The sequence below is a fragment of the Camelus dromedarius genome, chromosome 8 (genome assembly GCF_036321535.1).
Source record: "Camelus dromedarius isolate mCamDro1 chromosome 8, mCamDro1.pat, whole genome shotgun sequence".
In the NCBI taxonomy this organism is placed as follows: Eukaryota; Metazoa; Chordata; class Mammalia; order Artiodactyla; family Camelidae; genus Camelus; species Camelus dromedarius.
The window spans coordinates 34,200,966-34,218,798 of record NC_087443.1 but is presented as its reverse complement, the minus strand read 5'-3'; the positions used below and the strand labels follow the sequence as shown (position 1 = coordinate 34,218,798).

At 48.4% G+C, this 17,833-nt stretch overlaps 1 protein-coding gene across 1 annotated transcript in view; it reads left to right on the top strand.

Annotated features, from left to right (window-relative positions):
* Positions 1-17,833, top strand: part of HK1 (hexokinase 1) — a 64,978-nt gene that overhangs the window by 34,814 nt on the left and 12,331 nt on the right. The window contains exons 4-13 of the mRNA XM_064488107.1: positions 338-457; positions 2,622-2,717; positions 3,298-3,397; positions 3,517-3,700; positions 9,041-9,196; positions 11,678-11,911; positions 13,808-14,112; positions 15,652-15,800; positions 16,092-16,211; positions 17,688-17,783. Coding sequence (XP_064344177.1) covers positions 338-457; positions 2,622-2,717; positions 3,298-3,397; positions 3,517-3,700; positions 9,041-9,196; positions 11,678-11,911; positions 13,808-14,112; positions 15,652-15,800; positions 16,092-16,211; positions 17,688-17,783 — 1,560 coding nt within the window. The remainder of the gene's footprint in view (positions 1-337; positions 458-2,621; positions 2,718-3,297; positions 3,398-3,516; positions 3,701-9,040; positions 9,197-11,677; positions 11,912-13,807; positions 14,113-15,651; positions 15,801-16,091; positions 16,212-17,687; positions 17,784-17,833) is intronic.

Sequence of the window (17,833 nt, the reverse complement as noted above, 5' to 3'; positions counted from 1 at the left end):
ATCCATGGCCTGTGTGTCATGGAGGATGAGCTGATTTTTCTCTTATTTTTACACGTCCTCGGTATCCTGATAATGCAGCTTAGTGACCACTGAGAGGCCAGTTCTGTGTGAAGGTTTTAAATGCCTCCTAAGCTGCACTGGCTCAGGATGCAGGCTCTTCTCAAGGGGCTCTTCTCTGCCCAGCACCCTGTGTGGGTGCCGTGTGGGTGGCGGGCAGCTGGGCAGCTGGGCAGCTGTGTTCCTTTCTGTGTGGGGGGAAGAGGGGGTCACTCACGTTTTTTCCTGAAATGCTGCGTCCCCTTCCTCCCTCCTGACTGCTGCCTTGTGCTTCCTCCAGCTTTTCGATCATGTCGCTGACTGCCTGGGAGACTTCATGGAGAAAAAAAAAATCAAGGACAAGAAATTACCTGTGGGATTCACGTTCTCTTTCCCTTGTCGGCAATCCAAAATAGATGAGGTAAGAATTCTGGGAGTATCAGGCTCCACAGAAGCCTCAGAGGGGGAAAGCTAATGAATCCTTTTTCTTGATTACTTTTTCCTTTTGCTTACAGGATGGCCTGCATGTCTTGTATTTTTTTTTTTAAGAAACGTTTGTAAAAATTAATGTAAGGTCATGAAAGCATGTTTGTTTTCAATTATTTATTTATGTATTTTTGGAGATGAATCATGGTATTTGTGGCTGTCGAGTAGAGAGAACCATTTCTTAAACTCAAGCAAGTGAAGGAAAACAAAGGTTTAGTGACCTTTCACAAGGTCTGTTGTTGGTACTAAGTTTCCCTTGGCTTTTTTGGGGGGAGGAGGGTAGTGAGGTTTATTTATTTATTTATCTTATTATTATTTTTTAATGGAGGTGCTGGGGATTGAACCCAGGACCTCATGCACGCTAAGCATGCACACTACTACTGAGCTATACCCTCCCCGCTAAGGTTCCCTTGGCTTTTGAGAACTGAAGCTTGACAGTCACACTCCCTGGGCACAGGCAGGGTGAGACACCCGTCCTCCCACAGGGAGAGAGGAGAGATGGCCTGAGAATGAAGGGAGAGTGCTGGCTGTTGCCAGCTTGTTCATCAGCGGCTGTGGACCGAGTGCCATCCTGTGTAGGCTGGGCGAGGCATGGTCTGCCCTCTAGACAGTACAGTCTTCCAGGAAGGAAGGCATTGCAGAGGCAGAGAAGGAACGTCCTCAGGGGCACAAGAGCCCCTCAGGACAAAGCAGATGGGCCTGGCAGAGCAGGAGCCGAAGACAGGGGCCCCCACCCACTGCCCTTGACTCCAGCCCAGGGAGGGCATCCTAACCTGGGCAGGCTGCCTGCCAGGAAGCCAGTGGATCACAGGCTCTAATTACCCATCTGAAGGCCTGTGCCCACTCCTCAGTGCTGCCTGGGACCTTCAGGACTGTCCAAATCTAGACCAGCTGCCTTTTTCCACAGATGAGCAAAGTGGCCCTCAGAGGAGTTGGGGAACCTGCCCGCAAGGAAATGGTCCAAGGTGTGGAAGTAGGATCGGTCTATTGATTTCCAGCCCACACTCTTTACACACCACGTTCTCTGAGGCTTTTGGGGGCCTGGGCCATTCTGGAGGCCACAGGGCCTGAACGGCAGCTCCTCCTAACCCTGCCGTAGTTGTAGTGACTTCCTGTATTTGGAGAAAAATAGTCAAGTAAAACAGTTATTTTTCTTTTCTAGTATCTTTGATTGAAAAAGAGATACAGGGGAGGAAGGTAAAGCTCAGTGGTAGAGTGTGTGCTTAGCATGTATGAGGTCCTAGGTTCAATCCCTGGTACCGCCACTAAAAATACTAAATAAACCTAATTATACTCCCCCACAAAAAAATTTTAAAAATTAAAAAAAAATACAGAATATGTAAAACTACCGAAATAACATAAAGGTGTAAAGCAAAATATAAAATCCCTACCCTTCTGTATCCCCAAGTGAATAACCATGGGATGTCTGTCCTTAATGTTTCTCCATTAATAGACAAACAGAAATGGAACATATTTTGTAAACAGCAAAGTCACTGCTTACAAATGGGGGTTAAGTTCCAAAGTTGGGGAAGAGGCATGAATCACATATAGTTAATATTATCCTTTAATCTCTAGGACTTGGCTCTTAGAAGTTCAGTAGCCAGGAATTATCTTAGCATTTTGTTTCTCTTCCCAATTTGGCTCTAACGAAAGTTCCTTGGGGCTATCGAAGCCAGAAAGGTCTGGTTTGTTTGTTTGTTTGTTTGTTTGTTTTCCAGAAAGGTCTGGTATGAAAGTGCAGAAATGTGATGAGGTCATAATAGGATTTCTCCTGTTCTCTTTGTAAATGAAGTCTGGCTGCGCGCTTGGCCTGTTAGATTCGCATGCTGTGTGACGCTGCCGCCCTGGCCAACCACTTAGTGTATTACTGCAGTGTGAGCTGCAGGACTTTTTTTTCCCCCATGGCAGCCGCCAGAGAAATCCATCGTGTAGATGGATAAACAAGAGAGAGGACAGTCTGGCTCTGCACCTCGGTGTGATCTGGAGTGAGCCTCTTGTCCCCTCTGGGCCTCTGCTTTGTTCTTGAATGGACTCCCCAGAGACCTGGGGATTTGGAGGCCTCCCAGGCCTCTTCTAACCCCATATTCTCTCCTTTGCAGGCCATCCTGATCACCTGGACAAAGAGATTTAAAGCGAGTGGAGTGGAGGGAACAGATGTAGTGAAGCTGCTTGAAAAAGCCATCAAAAAGCGAGGGGTAATTTTCCCCTAGCCACTTGCCTTGGCCACTTGGAGGTGGGGGAGTGTGGGGACCAGTAGTGCATGGCCCGAGGCATCACACAGTGGGGGTTCTTGAAGACCTAGGGAGGTGAGCGGTAAGGGTTCACAGTCCGGAAGGTTGAGGGTAGTTCAAAGCAGAGCTCTCCAAAGTGCTGCCCCAGAGAGCCAAGCCCGTGGGCAGGGAATAGCCTCCTTCCGACAGGAGGGGTGGCCTGTGCAGGGAGCCAGTGAGGTCACGTGCTGCCTGCCAGGGTTGGATCAGGCACAGTCGACACATGGATGCAGTGGGCTGGTTTGCAGAGGGCTGTGGCTCTGTAAGGAAAACCCACTCTGAAAAGAATCTTAAGCCAGATAATGAAGGGAGCCTTGTCATTTTTATAATTTAATCACTGCGCTCTGATCCAGTGAATTTGAGTGCCAGCAGTTGTGAAACCGGCACCACCCATGGGGGCTGTGGTGGCTGTGGAAACAGGAGCCCTCCCGCCTCTCTGTCTTTAAGGTTGGTGATCTCTGCTCCATGTGTCAGTGGATGGTGACACCCTGTTATCTCTCCCCAGGATTATGATGCTAACATTGTGGCTGTGGTGAATGACACAGTGGGGACCATGATGACCTGTGGCTATGATGACCAGCACTGTGAAGTCGGCCTTATCATTGGTAACATCCACCCCTGTGCTCGTCCCTTCCTAAATCCAGTGTTTCCAGAAGGCACGGCCTCGCCTCCTCTCTTATGACTTCGTGTGGTCACAGCTTCTGGTCTGGTCTCTCTCTCCAAGGCACCGGCACCAACGCGTGCTACATGGAGGAACTGAGGCACATTGACCTGGTGGAAGGCGACGAGGGGAGGATGTGCATCAACACTGAGTGGGGGGCCTTCGGGGACGACGGGGCTCTGGAGGACATCCGCACCGAGTTTGACCGGGAGATAGACCGGGGATCGCTCAACCCCGGAAAGCAGCTGTGAGTCCCACCTTTCCTTACCAGTCATATAGGTCTTAGGGGACACTTAATGGAAGATTTGGGGTGGGAGATGAGAGGGGCAGGAAGCCAGGTGATTGCAAAAAGAAAAGCCCTTCAAGTGTGCGTTATCTGTCGCTCCTTTGGAGAGATACACAGTCCTGGAGTCTGTAGCTTTAAAAGCACATTTTAAATGCTTTCTCTTTGTTTAATTACACTCTAATTGTGTCCTTGTAAAATAGTTTGAAGACTAAAATACAGAAGCATTAGCATAAAGCTGAGGTTTAAAAACATACACTGTCATCGCTAATGTTGCTGCTCAGGGTGGGAGGGGCCACTTGGCGTGCAGGCCGACAGGCCGAGCAGGGAGAGTGTCTGTTCATTCAGCACACGTGTCTTGTGCACTGATGATGTGCCAGCTCTGTGCGAGGCTCCAGGGATACAGAGTAACACCTTCACTTCCAGGATTTTCGATCTAGTTAGGGGAAGGAAGTCACACGTACAAATATCTGTCGTGCAGAGGAGTGGGTGAAGCCATCTGAGTCCTGCAGACCTTAGGGTGATTCCATGTCACGTATGAGCAGGTGGGTCAGAGCTGATAAAGACTCGGACTTAACTGGGCAAATTGTCCTTGGCCTTAGAGAGCTCTGGCTGCAAAAGTATAAGTGACATTATTCAGGCTGGTGTGGGTGTCACTTTGAGCTCCTTACTTCCTAAAGTGCCTGCTCATATTTCTCTGAGATGCGGGCAACATGCATCTGATTGACCTCCCCACTGCCCTATCCTGGAGCTGGATAATGTCGGCTTGCTGAGAAATGCTCACCAACCTTGTTGGCTTAACAGCCCTTATCCTATGTTAGAGAGACACTATGCCAGGGAGTTCATTCATCATTTTGAAACTTGTCACCCAAAAGATCCTCCAGGCTGGCCGATTGGGCTTTCCACCTGAAGAGTTAATGGAATTGCATGAATAGCCAGTCCCCCTCCACTGGGAGTGGTGAAGGTGAATATATGAGGTTTCTCACTGAGAGAATCCTGGATTCTTAGACCCAGCATTGAACATCTCCTTTACATCCTGAGACTGAAGCACCAGCTTGGTAACAAAGAGCCCCAGCTCCGAAGTTCTCATAGCCGAAGGACTTTTTCCCCTCAATACATTGACCTAAAGCCCAATTCTAAAACCTGCCCCTAGCTGACATAAAGCTATTTACTCTGCCTATTTACACACGTCACTGCAGATCTGTGGATATGTTTGATATAGGACTGTCTCAGGCACCTCTGGGGTTATTCTGTAATACGTAGCATATGTAGCATATTGTATCTAAAATCCTCAAATCTCCACACTCCCAAGTGCATGTGAGTCCAGGGGTTTCAGATAAGAAATCAACCTGTAGTTACTATCAATCACTTAATCAGAAGTCCTCCTTCTCAGCAGAACAGGTAGGGCAGTTACCCGTGATAAATGAACAGATATGGCCCAGACCCTCATCTCTTTCCTTAGCCTCAGTGTAGGGATCCTACTGGGCTTGTGTGGAAACCTGGATTTCTCTGCCATCCATTTTGATGTATTTCTGAATTTCTCTAAAGGGCTGAGCTATGTCCCTAGGCTGAATTGTGACCTGGGCTCACAGATGGCTTGTAATAAACGTTTTCGGAGTGGTGGATGGATAGGGGTGGGATGCATGGACGGATGGATGGAGGATGGATGGTGGCTGGGAGGTGGCTGGGAAATGTGTGGGTGGATAGACAGGTGAATGGATTTAAAGAGTGAGAAGGGTGAAGTAAAGTCCATCTCCAATATGCTTCCCCGCTTACTGATTACCAAAGGTCGGGTCTTGGGAAGAATAACTCCAAAGAGATGACAGATTCTTGAGTTGCATCGTGTATTCCTAGAAACAGGCTGTTGGCTTGAATTTTTTGCTGAAGCAAAGTTCACTGTTCTCCCAGGCTTCTGCCTGAGTTTTGGGGTCTTGCCTATGTCTTTTGTGCAATGCCAAGCTCCTCCTAGCTCCTTTGTTCTCCTTGTACCAGGGAAAGGTATTTGCTCCATTTGACTCATGGGGGAATTAAGGCACTGGAACCCTGGGAAAGGACAAAGCTGGCCCACAACTCCGTTGAGGTTTTATCTGGCTTAAGTTTGGGGTTTTCCATCCTGTTTGAAAGTATAAGTTTTTCATAGTGAACTAACAGAATGTCTAAGAACAAAATCACTGAGGATGGTCTAGAGGAATGTTTTTCATTAGAATTACATAGAGGCCTTTAAAAAACATACAGTTGCCCAGGCATCCTCCCACTCAACCCACTTTTCCTTCCCAGTTCTGATTCTGTTGGCCTGGGCTGAGGCCTGTCCTCTGGAGCCTAAAAGTTCCTCAAGTGATTCCAGTTTTTAATGAGGATTGAAAACATAGGCATGTTAGACTTGTGCAAAGGCTCTCAGTGCCCAGGTGGGCTCTAGGCCACTATGCACTTACTGATGCGTTTTGATTGAAGTTCACATTTACTGAGTACTGACTGTATACAGCTGACAGGAAGGGTATCTGTGCAGCAGCTCTGTGGCTCCTGCCTCCATTGGCAGTTGCTGCTTCCGGACTGTGAGGGAAGGACCCCCATCCTTGCCCCTGAATCAGCAGGTCTCTCTAAAAAGGATCAATCATCGGCTTCCTTCCTGCCGCCCTCCGTCCTGGGCCTTTGATGTTCTGGTCCCTTACCTGTCTCCTACTGGAGATGTCGGTCCCACCTTCTTTCATTTTTAATTTCCTTTCTCCCTCTCCTGTTTTCTGGGCTCTTCATTTTCTCTGTTGTGTCTGGAATTTTGAATCCTATTTACCTGCGATTCCTTATCACATCTTTCAAAATGAAAGAGACACTGCCCCAGAAAACAGCAGCAGCAGTGATGGTAACAGCGGGGAGGCTTGGCCTGGAGCACGCTTTGGCCGGAATGGTGCTGTAGTAGCTGTGCCTCTTTTCAAGTCAGCCCTCTAGCCCCTTTTCTTACTGTTGCTCTGCCCTCTCCATAGACACTCTCAGCAGCTCTAATCCTCCCTCATTAGGTGGCCCAGGCCTCTCCCTCCTCTGTCCCTGGGCTGCCCATGGGAGCAGACCCTGGCTGCCAAGGAAACTCCTGATCGGCGTTCAAGTCCTTGCTCCCCTGTCTGAGTACGGTCCCCTGCCCACCCTTCCCAGCTCCCCCAGGCCTTGTGGGTCTCAGCCCTGCCTGTGCCCACCAGCAAGCAATGAGCTGCAGCACCACGGTGCCGCCCACTGGCCTGTGGTCCTAGGCATCTGACGGCTGAGAGGCAGATCACGACTTGCTTGGTTTCACTTGAGGCTCATGAGATGTGCTGTTTCCTCCTTCTGCTGCTCCAACAGGGACTCTAGGGACTGAGAAAGGACTGACACCTGGCCTCGGGCTTCCTTTATCTGGAAAGGGGGGTGGTGGCAGTATCTACATGTCTGAGACACCATTGTGTGGAAAGGGGAGCAGATCATTCTGAGTGTCTCCAGAAGGCAGAGTGAGAAGCAATGGGTAGAGGGGTACCAGGAGGCTAACTTTAGCTCATCCTCGTTGGGGAAGAATCTTCCTATTGTCACACTTGCCCCACTTGGGGGCCGGCTGCCTAGAGGGAGTAAGCTGGAGGTAGAAGAGCAGAGGCTGGGTTAGGGTGGGGCTGGTGGCTGCAAGCATGACAGTAATTGGTCACATTTAATGACACTGTCCATGAGAGAGGCAGAGCAGCACAATGGCTAGAGCATAGAATCTGGGGCTGGATTTAACTGGGTAAAAAATGTGGTTTTGCCACTTATTAGCTCTATGACATTGGGGAAGTTATATAACCTCCCTGTGCCTCAGCTTTCTCATCTGTGGAATGGGGGTAATGACAGTATCTGTCTCATAGGGTTGTAATGAGGATGAAATAAATTAATACATGTAAAGTGTTTAGTTAAGTATGAGACACATAGCAAGCATTCATCGTTAGCTGGACACTGCAGCACTTCACTTGTACCAACCCCTGTCCTCCATACCACAGCCTCACAGGTAGGCCCTGCCATGATCCCCATTATGCAAGTAAAGAAATCGAGGCCCGGAGAAGCGGGTGGCAGAGTAGTGGCAGAGCCAGGGTTGAGCCCACGCAGTCTGGCTCCTGCCTTCTCTGAGATTCCAGCTCGGGCTGCACAGAAGCTGTTCCCACAGGTGCTTGGGGCAGCCACCAGGCAGGGCAGCTGGGACTCAGAAAGTTGCTCTCCTGCCAGGGATCCTCGACACAGCCTTGGCGGGGGCGGTCCTGTCTGGTCCTGTCCTGAACAGAACAATGAGAACTGTGTTTCTCTGCACCCAGTGTTGGGGCGAGGGGGCCACGTGCTCAGGTCCCAGCAGCATCCCTGGCTCCCGGGCCTGGCTCTGAATGAACAGATTGTTTTACTGTGTCACAGCCAGCTCGGGGTGTGCCAGCTGGGCTCCCTCAGAGGAGAGGCTGGCCGCCCGGGCGTGGAGCTGCCTCTGATCTGTCCTGCGCAGGGCTTCCTCCTGTCTCCGGTCAGCTAGGATCCGGGCCTGGATCTGGCTCAGATACAGTCTCGAGCCCCAGTCCCTGGTGGCTTCTCTGCAGTGCTGGGCTCAACATGGCTGCTGCAGTCACAGAGCCCACACTGCCCACCACACCTCCCAGGGGAGGCAGGAGAGCGGATCTGTGGGATTGGCCTGTGGCTAAATGTGGCCAGAGCAGTAGGATAAGCTGATTGGCTTTAAGCTACTCAGAACCTTCTCCTGGAGTGTAGGGTGAGGTCAGTGAGGAAGGAGAACATGGATGCCAAGGGAGTGACCAGCCACAGAAGTCCCATGTTCCTCATGCTGTATTTCAACCCCATCAGCTCCCTTGGGGAAGACCCTTTCTGAGCTGGGAAATGGAGAGAAAACTTCCTGGCCACTTTCACACAGGGGCTAGAGAGCTCCCTGATAGAATGATGAAGAGGAAAGCCCTTTAACAAGTACAGCATGAGGTTTTATAAGAGATGATCATATTCTCCTCATTTCTGTGTGGGGTCTTCTCTTCAATCCTGATCTAAATCCTGATGTTTTCCCTGCCTCCAGGCAGCCTTCCATGCCTGCCCCCACCCCATGGTGCTCTCCCATTTCCTACCTGAGGATAGGGGTTGGGTCTGGATCACCCCTGTTCCCCGGCTGTCTGCTCATTGTTTAATCTCACAAGTGCGTGGTCTTGTCGTGAGCTTGTGGTGGTGGTGGTGGGGGGGCGATTTTTGTGTCTTCCCCACCCTTCATGCGTTGCCCCAGTGGTGGGTACGGAGGGAGGACCTGACAAGCACCTGGGCACTTTTCTCCTGCAGGTTTGAGAAGATGGTCAGTGGCATGTACATGGGCGAGCTGGTCCGACTGATCCTGGTCAAGATGGCCAAGGAGGGCCTCTTATTTGAAGGGCGGATCACCCCGGAGTTGCTCACCAGAGGGAAGTTTAACACCAGTGATGTGTCAGCCATCGAAAAGTAGGTGCCTCCCCTCAGGCTTTCTTTGAGGTTGGGGTAGGGGGGCAGAGAAGAACAATGGGTCCCTCATTACCCTCTGAATCCTGGTTTGAGTGTCAGGGCTCTCTGGGTCGGTCTCTGCTGTCTTTGCTGACCCACCCTGGGCTGCTGTCCCTGCACGCCCCTGGTGGCAGCTCATTAAAGAGCCATCTAGTGCAGATTAAAAAAAAAAAAAAGCCATCTAGTTAGTAGCAAATGCTTTGTGGATGGTTTAGTTACAAAAGCTGCCTCTTCGCCTTCAATCTCCACCCCCACCACACACAGACACACACTCACTCACTCACTCACTCACTCACTCACTCAGGATAAGATTGGAGTCCAGGGAGTAGATGATCCTAGGGGTGGACAGGAGCCGACTGAGCCCAGGCCTGGGGCAATCTCCCTTGGAATATCAGGACCTTCTCCAGACGATGTTCAGGGGAACTCTAGGGACTTCAAGATAATTAGGTGTCCCCTGACGAAAGGGTTCTGTGGCCAGTAGGATTGGGAAATAACTGCATATTTACCCTCCATTTAGAGTTGTACAGTACTCATTAGCATATTAAAGAAAACTCAGTTCACATTGGTTAACTGGTCATTTCCCAAAATTCTTCTCTGCCTGAAACACCCCACCCTGCCTCCTTTCCGACATTCTCTCACCTGTTCACAGCCACAGGTGTTTCCTGGCACAAGTCTGAGAAACACTGATTAATCAATGAGACAGGACAGATAGACATAGAAGGACAGAGTCCAGCCCACAACCTGACTGCTACCCATCTGAGCTAAGGACCTTTCTCAGCATCAGAAACCCAGACTTTTCTGCCTCGACTGTTATTTGCAGGCCTTCACCCTGAGAGGGAAGAAGGTGAACTTGCTTTTGGGGTAGTTTGATGTACTTGGGTGGCTCCAAGTCTAAAGGACTCCTGTCCTGTGGCAGTTCCAGGCTTGGTTCGTGGTTCAGGAGACTCCTTGTAGCCATGTGAGGCCACCTGCTTAAAGCAGGGCTAGCTTGGTGCTACAAACAACCTTCCATGTCCGCACAGGACCGTCATCCCACTGCCTCTCCTGTGGTCCTGGAAATTCAGACAGAGCCAGTGGCATTATAGCTCTGGCCACTGGGGGAAGATGCTGATTTAAGTAGAAAGGGGTTTATCTGGACTTACTCTTATTTTGCATCTGAATCCTGGCATTTGTCCTAGGATCTCTCTTCTTCAGCAGCGATTGGTACAAAGCTACAGGGAGTCACGTTACTGAGTTTCCAACCATATCTCTTCTCAAGTCTCCTGGTCAGCTGCTGGGAAGGGAGGGAGCAGGAGACTCGTGGCTTGTCTTCAGAATCATTGACAAAGTCAGGAAATGCCTGCCTTTCTCTACGCCTGTTTTTGATGTTGGCTCTTTGGTTACCAAGAAATAAAACCCATTTGAACTTGCTCAAGAAAGCATGTATATTGGAATAAAGCCTATCTCAAAAAAGCCTATTAAAAACATCCTAAAAGGGCAGATGTTGGAAGCATTCTCTTTAAAATCAGGAGTAAGACAGTATTACCTTTTTTATTTAACATTGTCTTGGAGCCTTGGCTAATGTTTTGTTTGTTTGTTTTTAAAAAGAAAGTAAAAGAAATTAAAGGCATAAGAATAAAAAAAAAAAAGAGGAGATAAAATTATCATTATTTGCAGATAGTAATTGTCTGGAACACCAAAAGATATCTAGACAAATGATTAGAATAACAGGAGAGGTTAGGAACATGTCTGGAGATAAGATACAAAAATTAATTGTATTCCTATGTATTGGCAATAATTAAAACATGTATATATTTAAAAATAAATCTTTATTTTATTTTAGAGTATTTTTAGATTTACAAAAAAATTGCAAAGATAGTACATATCCCTCACCTAGTTTCCCCATTGTTAACATCTTACCTTAATATGGTACATTAAAAAAAAAGAAGATATAAATATATATATATTCTTTTAAAAAATACATCTATGATAGTAATAAAAATAAAATTATAAAGTACCCTGTAATGAATCCAACAAAAGATATACAAAGCATGTATGCAGCAAATTAAAATTTGACTGAAGAACATCAAGGAGGAATGTGTAGAAATCCAGGGTCAACTCAGACCCCAAGAGCAGGAACTTCCCCCAGGTCTCCCGGCTGCTGAGCCCTGGGGTGGAAGCAGCTATTTCTCCATCTGTTCAGAGACTGAGTGGTCTGGCCTGTCCTCTTCTCTCCTCGTGCCTGACATGTCATAACCCAGCCTAGTGCAGTTTTTCCTCCTGCTGCCTGGGACTCCTTATGGAGGAGACCTCTCCTCACGCTCTTCTCAGGCATTTGACTGCCTTAATCCCATGCCACACACCTGGTGAATGGAGTTCACCTTTCCAGGACCTTCAAACCTCAGGGCTTTGCACTGCCTGCTGTGGTCCATAACTCACAAGTATTGGCCTCTAACCTCGCAGGAATAAGGAAGGCCTCCACAATGCCAAAGAAATCCTGACGCGCCTGGGAGTGGAGCCATCTGACGATGACTGTATCGCAGTGCAGCACGTGTGCACCATTGTCTCGTTTCGCTCTGCCAACCTGGTGGCTGCGACGCTGGGCGCCATCCTGAACCGCCTCCGAGATAACAAGGGCACCCCCAGGCTGCGGACCACGGTTGGTGTCGACGGGTCTCTTTACAAGACGCACCCACAGTGAGTCTGCCCTTTGCTATAATTGGCACTCAGTACCCATCTGGGCTAAGGACCTTCTCCAGAGGTCAGACTTTTGCACCCAGTGAAGGTTTTTGGCAGACAAGACAATGCCTAGTTCTGGGCAGAAAGAGTTGCCCAGTCGGGAAGTATCTGGCCCTCAGCTGATTCTCGTTGGTGTTGCTTCTGCACTGCACTGTCATCTCTCCTTGTTCATAAGTCTTGCCTGAGATTTCCATAGCTGCCAGGAGCACTGGGTGGAATGTGTCTGTATCTTATATTCTCTTCTTGTCTGCATTTCATCAGGGGCCTTCATCCTGTCTAGTGCTTGGGTCATAGGTGCAGTGCTCACGTTCCTGCTGTAGAAGCTCCTGTGAGTTTCTAAAGTCCTCCAAACACTCAGATACTACTTTCTTTTTTTTTTTAAATGGGCAACTTGTTGACACTTTCTATCTGAGGGCCAGAGAAAGATGTAAGTTGTAAGTAGTCCGCATAGATGCTGCCTTTTTGTCTGTTGGATGCCTTGGTTGGAAAAGCCTTCTGTGGCCACTTAAGAGCATGGCTTATACCTTTAAAAAAGGCTAAAGGTGAATTCTAAGTCTTTATGTACCGAGTTTTAATAATAACCACCTGTGACCTGATTTTTTGTGCAGGAACTCAGATATTTCTCCCACTGTATATGGTAACGTGCATGTGAAGTGGCTTTGTGCATACTGTATCTTCATACCCAATTCTAGTGTCAGTTAAATGAAGATTGACTTAAACTGAAATAGTTCTGTGTTGCTGAGGGGAGGGGTTTTAGCTAGTTAGCGGTCAAATTTTGTTTCTTTGTATTCTTATAGTATTTGTAAAATTCTTGATAATGAAAGCCACCTTAGTTTCTTGGCTAATTTTTGGGCAAGGAAGTTTAGGGACTTACATTAAAATTTTTTTTCTACAAGTGGGAAAATACACATAATGTAAAATTTAGCATCTTAACCATTTTTTGATTGTACAGTTCAGATTTAAGTACATTCACACTGTTGTGCTGCCATCACCACCAGCCATCTCTAGAACTCTTTATCTACAACATTACATTAAAAAAATAACTTTGACTAAATGCTCATTATTTTAGAAGTAACATTTTTGGTATAGAAACGTCAGATGGTTCAAAAAGTTACAAAAAAAATAGAAGTCATTTTTAATCCCACCCCCTGGAGTTGACCACTGTTAACATGTTGGGGTTCCATTTTCCCCGTTTCCTTTGGCAGGCAGCCTTCCATACTTACAACAGACCACAAACTTGGAAAAAATTTTGTCTCACTGAGTCCTGTCTTAAAATCCTCTTCTAACCACTAAAACATATCCAGACTCTTGGGGGCTGGGGGAAAGGGCCAAGTGAAAATTAAAAAAAAAAAAAACAAACAAAAATAAGAGAGGTCCTTCCTTACCGCCAGCTATTAATCTAACTATTTAATGAACTGATCAAGTTCCTACGACGTCACCGTCAACCGGATGCTGTCATCCTCACTAACTCTGAGGTCACCTAGTATGGAAGTGGGGGAGCTCACCCTTGTCTCCTGCTCTGTCTGACTTCCAAACACTGGGCTCTTTCTTGACCGATGTGCTGTATTATCTCCTTATCATGGTAGAAGACAGAAGTTTTTGGACCCTGAATTTTTTGTATTCGATACTCATATGATAATGAGAAGCCTCTCTCTGCGTGTGGCTGTGGGCGATTTCTGTTTTCTCTTTGCAGTTGTCTGCATTGGCTAACTTTTCTACAGTGGATGTGTGTGTCTTGAGTAAGAAGAGCAAGTGTAGAAAATGGGATTAATGTGTGGGAGAAGAAAAGGTTCCAAAGGTCCCGACAGTCTGGCTCAGTCTGGCTGTTGTGCCCTCCCCCCCGCCCCCCGCCAGGTATTCTCGGCGTTTCCACAAGACTCTGAGGCGCTTGGTGCCCGACTGCGACGTGCGTTTCCTCCTCTCGGAGAGTGGCAGCGGCAAGGGGGCCGCTATGGTGACCGCAGTGGCCTACCGCCTGGCTGAGCAGCACCGGCAGATCCAGGAGACCCTGGCCCACTTCCATCTCACCAAGGACATGCTGCTGGAGGTGAAAAAGAGGATGCGGGCCGAGATGGAATTGGGGCTGAGGAAGCAGACGCATGACAAGGCTGTAGTCAAGATGCTGCCCTCCTTTGTCCGGAGCACTCCAGACGGGACTGGTGAGGACCTCTGTTGGGTACTAACATGCCCCTCTTGCTTCTCGTGCCAGTGACCAAGTCACGGTGGGGCTGCAGGGAGGCTGGCTTCTCCAGTGGTTGCGTTTACACTGGGGTTGCATGATTTTGGCAAGAGCTAGAAACGCACTCAAACCTCTCTTCCATTTTTCCCACTGACTTGCACGTGTGTGACTCAGGGCAGTTGACTTCCCGTGGTCTGGCCTCCCAGGCAGGTGTCATCTCTAAAACCACAGCCCTGCTCAGAATTAGAAAGTGTTCTTAAAAGAACAGAGCTGGGCAAATCTCGAGGCCCTCAGATTGTTTTAGGTTTTCTGATAAACACAGTAAACCAGTGCCCCCTTCCTAGGTCCTGGCAGGGGCTGTGGAGGCACAGAGGCTGGGATTTTCACACCCAGGCAGATTGGAGCTTGGCATCCAACCCTTACTGCTGACCCTGCTGGTCCTGTTGGAGCTTAGCACAGTAGGGACATTGATGAATGTTTGTGATATGAGTGTGTCCTACATGGAAGTCAGTTATTACATTATAAACCACCCTTAAACTTAGTGGCTTGAAACAACAACCATTTGTTATAGCTCATAGGCCTGTGGGCCAGCAATTTATTGTTGTTCACCCGGGCCAGTCTCAGCTGGTCTTTGCTGGGCTTATTCATGTGTCTGTAGTTGCTGGTGGGTCAGTTGGCATGGGGGGCACCCTCACATGTCCAGCCGTGGTCTCTCTGTCAGCTGGCATGCAGAAGTGCCTGGCCATGTGTCTTGTCCTCCAGTGGGCTGCCAGGCTTGCTCACGTGGTACCAGCAGGGTCCACAAGGGAGAGGGAGACTTCAGAGCCTCTCGGAGGCCTAGGCTGGGATGGCTTAGCTCTGCTTCTGCCACACTCTCTTGGCCAAAGCAAGTTATAAGGCCAGGCCAGATCCAAGGGGAGGGGAAAATTGAGGTCCTCTTTTGGTGGGAAGAACTGCAAAGTCCCTTCGCAAAGACGCATGTGTATGGGGAGGGGAATGATTGTGGCCATTTTCACAAACGCTCTGCATATTGACACATATGATTAATTTTTTTAATCTTTTTTATTTTATTTTTGGTGGGGGGAGGTAATTAAGTTTATTTATTTAATTTTTTTTTTTAATGGAGGTACTGGTGATTGAACCCAGGATCTTGTGCATGCTAAGCACACACTCTTACCACTGAGCTATACCCTCCCCCTCTCGTGATTAATTTTTATGAGATTCCCTAACATCAGGTCATTGTTGCCAAGCTTTTCAGTAACCTGGTAAAGTTTATTCGTTTATTGTGACGAACGGTTCATCCATGGGGCCTTTTGTCCTTCTAGTGTGGTGCAAAGGCTGTGGTGGTCAGTGAGTTAGTGCTCACCCCTCTCTGAGCCTGAGCTGTGTGCTGAATATGTGTTAGCTTCTCCCCTATATTTGAGATGGGACTTCCTCCCTGGTAAGTCTGAAGTCTTGGGGTTACTGGCTCCCAAGAAGTAACTAGTTCTTCTTGACTTTATGTCCTTGACCACAACAGAGCATGGTGACTTCTTGGCCCTGGATCTTGGAGGAACGAATTTCCGTGTCCTGCTGGTGAAAATTCGTAGTGGGAAAAAGAGAACGGTGGAAATGCACAACAAGATCTACGCCATTCCCACTGAAATCATGCAGGGCACTGGGGAAGAGGTGAGACGGTTTTGCTTTTACACCACCGTGGCGTGTGTGCATTGCACACGGGGCCAGTGGCATCAGTGAAGCTGCATATGACAGGTGCCGCTGTGCAGTTGTATCCCTGTGGCCTGGAAGCTTCAGGTACATTTAGCCATGCTGGGCTTAGGATGCTTAAGGGCTGTGAAGATCCTGGAGAGGGGGACTTGCTCTGCACGTGTCAAGCTGTGTGTGTGCGTGTGTACTTGGACGTGCACTGAAAGTGTGAGACCAGAGGGTGCGTGGGTAATCCCTTCTTTTCTTCTGAAGCTGTTTGATCACATCGTTTCCTGCATCTCTGACTTCCTGGACTACATGGGCATCAAGGGCCCCAGAATGCCTCTGGGCTTCACGTTCTCGTTTCCCTGCAAGCAGACGAGCTTGGATGCGGTGAGTCTCCTTCCTCCAGGCATCTGGCATCTGGCAGCACTGACTGTCCCTTGGCCAGGGTGGCTGGCTCTTGAGGCCTCCTCCAGCCTCTGTATCATCCTTCGATTCTGGAATGGTGTAGATGTCACAGTGGGTTGACCCAAGCTTTATGGCACACCCTCCAGTACATCTTAAGTCTCTACCTTCTCTTGTCATCTAAGGCATTCACCTCATCTGGGAAGCCTTCTGGTCCTCCCGGCAAAAAGCATTTCACCCTCTCACTGTTCCCTGTTCCTTGTAATGTTGTCTGATCATAGCTTTTAACACAGTTTCCAGCCATCTTTAGTATCTTTCTTTTCTGAGATGTTGTATGCTCCTTGAGCAAAGACCTGTGTTCCCCACAGGCCCTAGAACGAACAGCGTGTGGTCAGAGGAGATGCTTAATAAATGTCTCTTCAATAAATTGGTAGAAACTGGATGGTCAGGGCTGGAGCACCTGCTGAGGGCTGAGAGCAGGGAATCCATTTCCTGCTCTCAGGGAGCCCCGTCCTGTGGAGGATCTCAGCCCTGACACCAGCAGCTCCAGCACCACACTGGGTGCTGCCAGTGGGCATGGGGGATGTTCCACGCAGAGGGAACTGACTGTGCAGTCGTTCGGGCAAGACCAAGCCTGTTGTGCTAGAAGAGCCAAGGGTGCCTCTGTGTTTCACAGGGAGAGGTATGGCCCTGGAATTGGCATCACATCACACATGGGTTTAAGGCATATGATTGGCACCACAAGGGAGGCTGGGTTGGGTCACCTGCCTCTGGAAGCCAGTTAATCCAGTCACGGTGCTGACATGGGGCTTTTTCCCTCTTAAGCCCTTTTAGATCTCAGCAGGTGGATCCACATAAACTTTTTTGTAGTTCTTAAAGGTCTAGTGATTTTTAAAAGCAGTTCACGTATACTACCATTACTGTCATCATAGTACACACCCAGCACGTGTACAACTACAGTCCAGTCAAACCTGAAGTTTACTTCAGGGAGTCACAGTGTTACTAAAATGTGCATTTCTCCGTTTGTATTGCTGGCAAACTATTCTTCAGGAGAACTAGATGGTTATACCAGGGGCGGCACCATTAATCTTCTGTGCCTCAGTGTCTCCATCTGTGAAGTGGGGATTGTAAACCAGACTGTTGTGAGGACAGTGAGGTGGGCAGGCCCTCAGCGGACTATTCGTGTTTTATTGGTTTTTGCCTCAGATGTCAGATGTTCCAGCATCATCTCACTATAAATTCTTTTATTCTTTTTCTTTTCTTTTTTTTTTTAGTGGAGGTACTGGGGATTGAACCTAGGACCTTGCACATGCTAAGCACATGCTCAACCACTGAGCTGTACCCTCCCCCCTCACTATAAATTCTTAGCTGATGTTTACTCAGGAAGAAAGGGGTGGAAATTTGTATTCTGCCTGGAAGGATTAATTACACTGGACTGTCCTACTGCCCTTCCTATTTCAGGGAATCTTGATCACCTGGACGAAAGGTTTTAAGGCAACTGACTGTGTGGGACACGATGTAGCCACCTTACTGAGGGATGCGGTCAAAAGGAGAGAGGTAACTATTAAAAGGATACTTTAAAAAATCTTTACCGCTTTTTTCGGGTT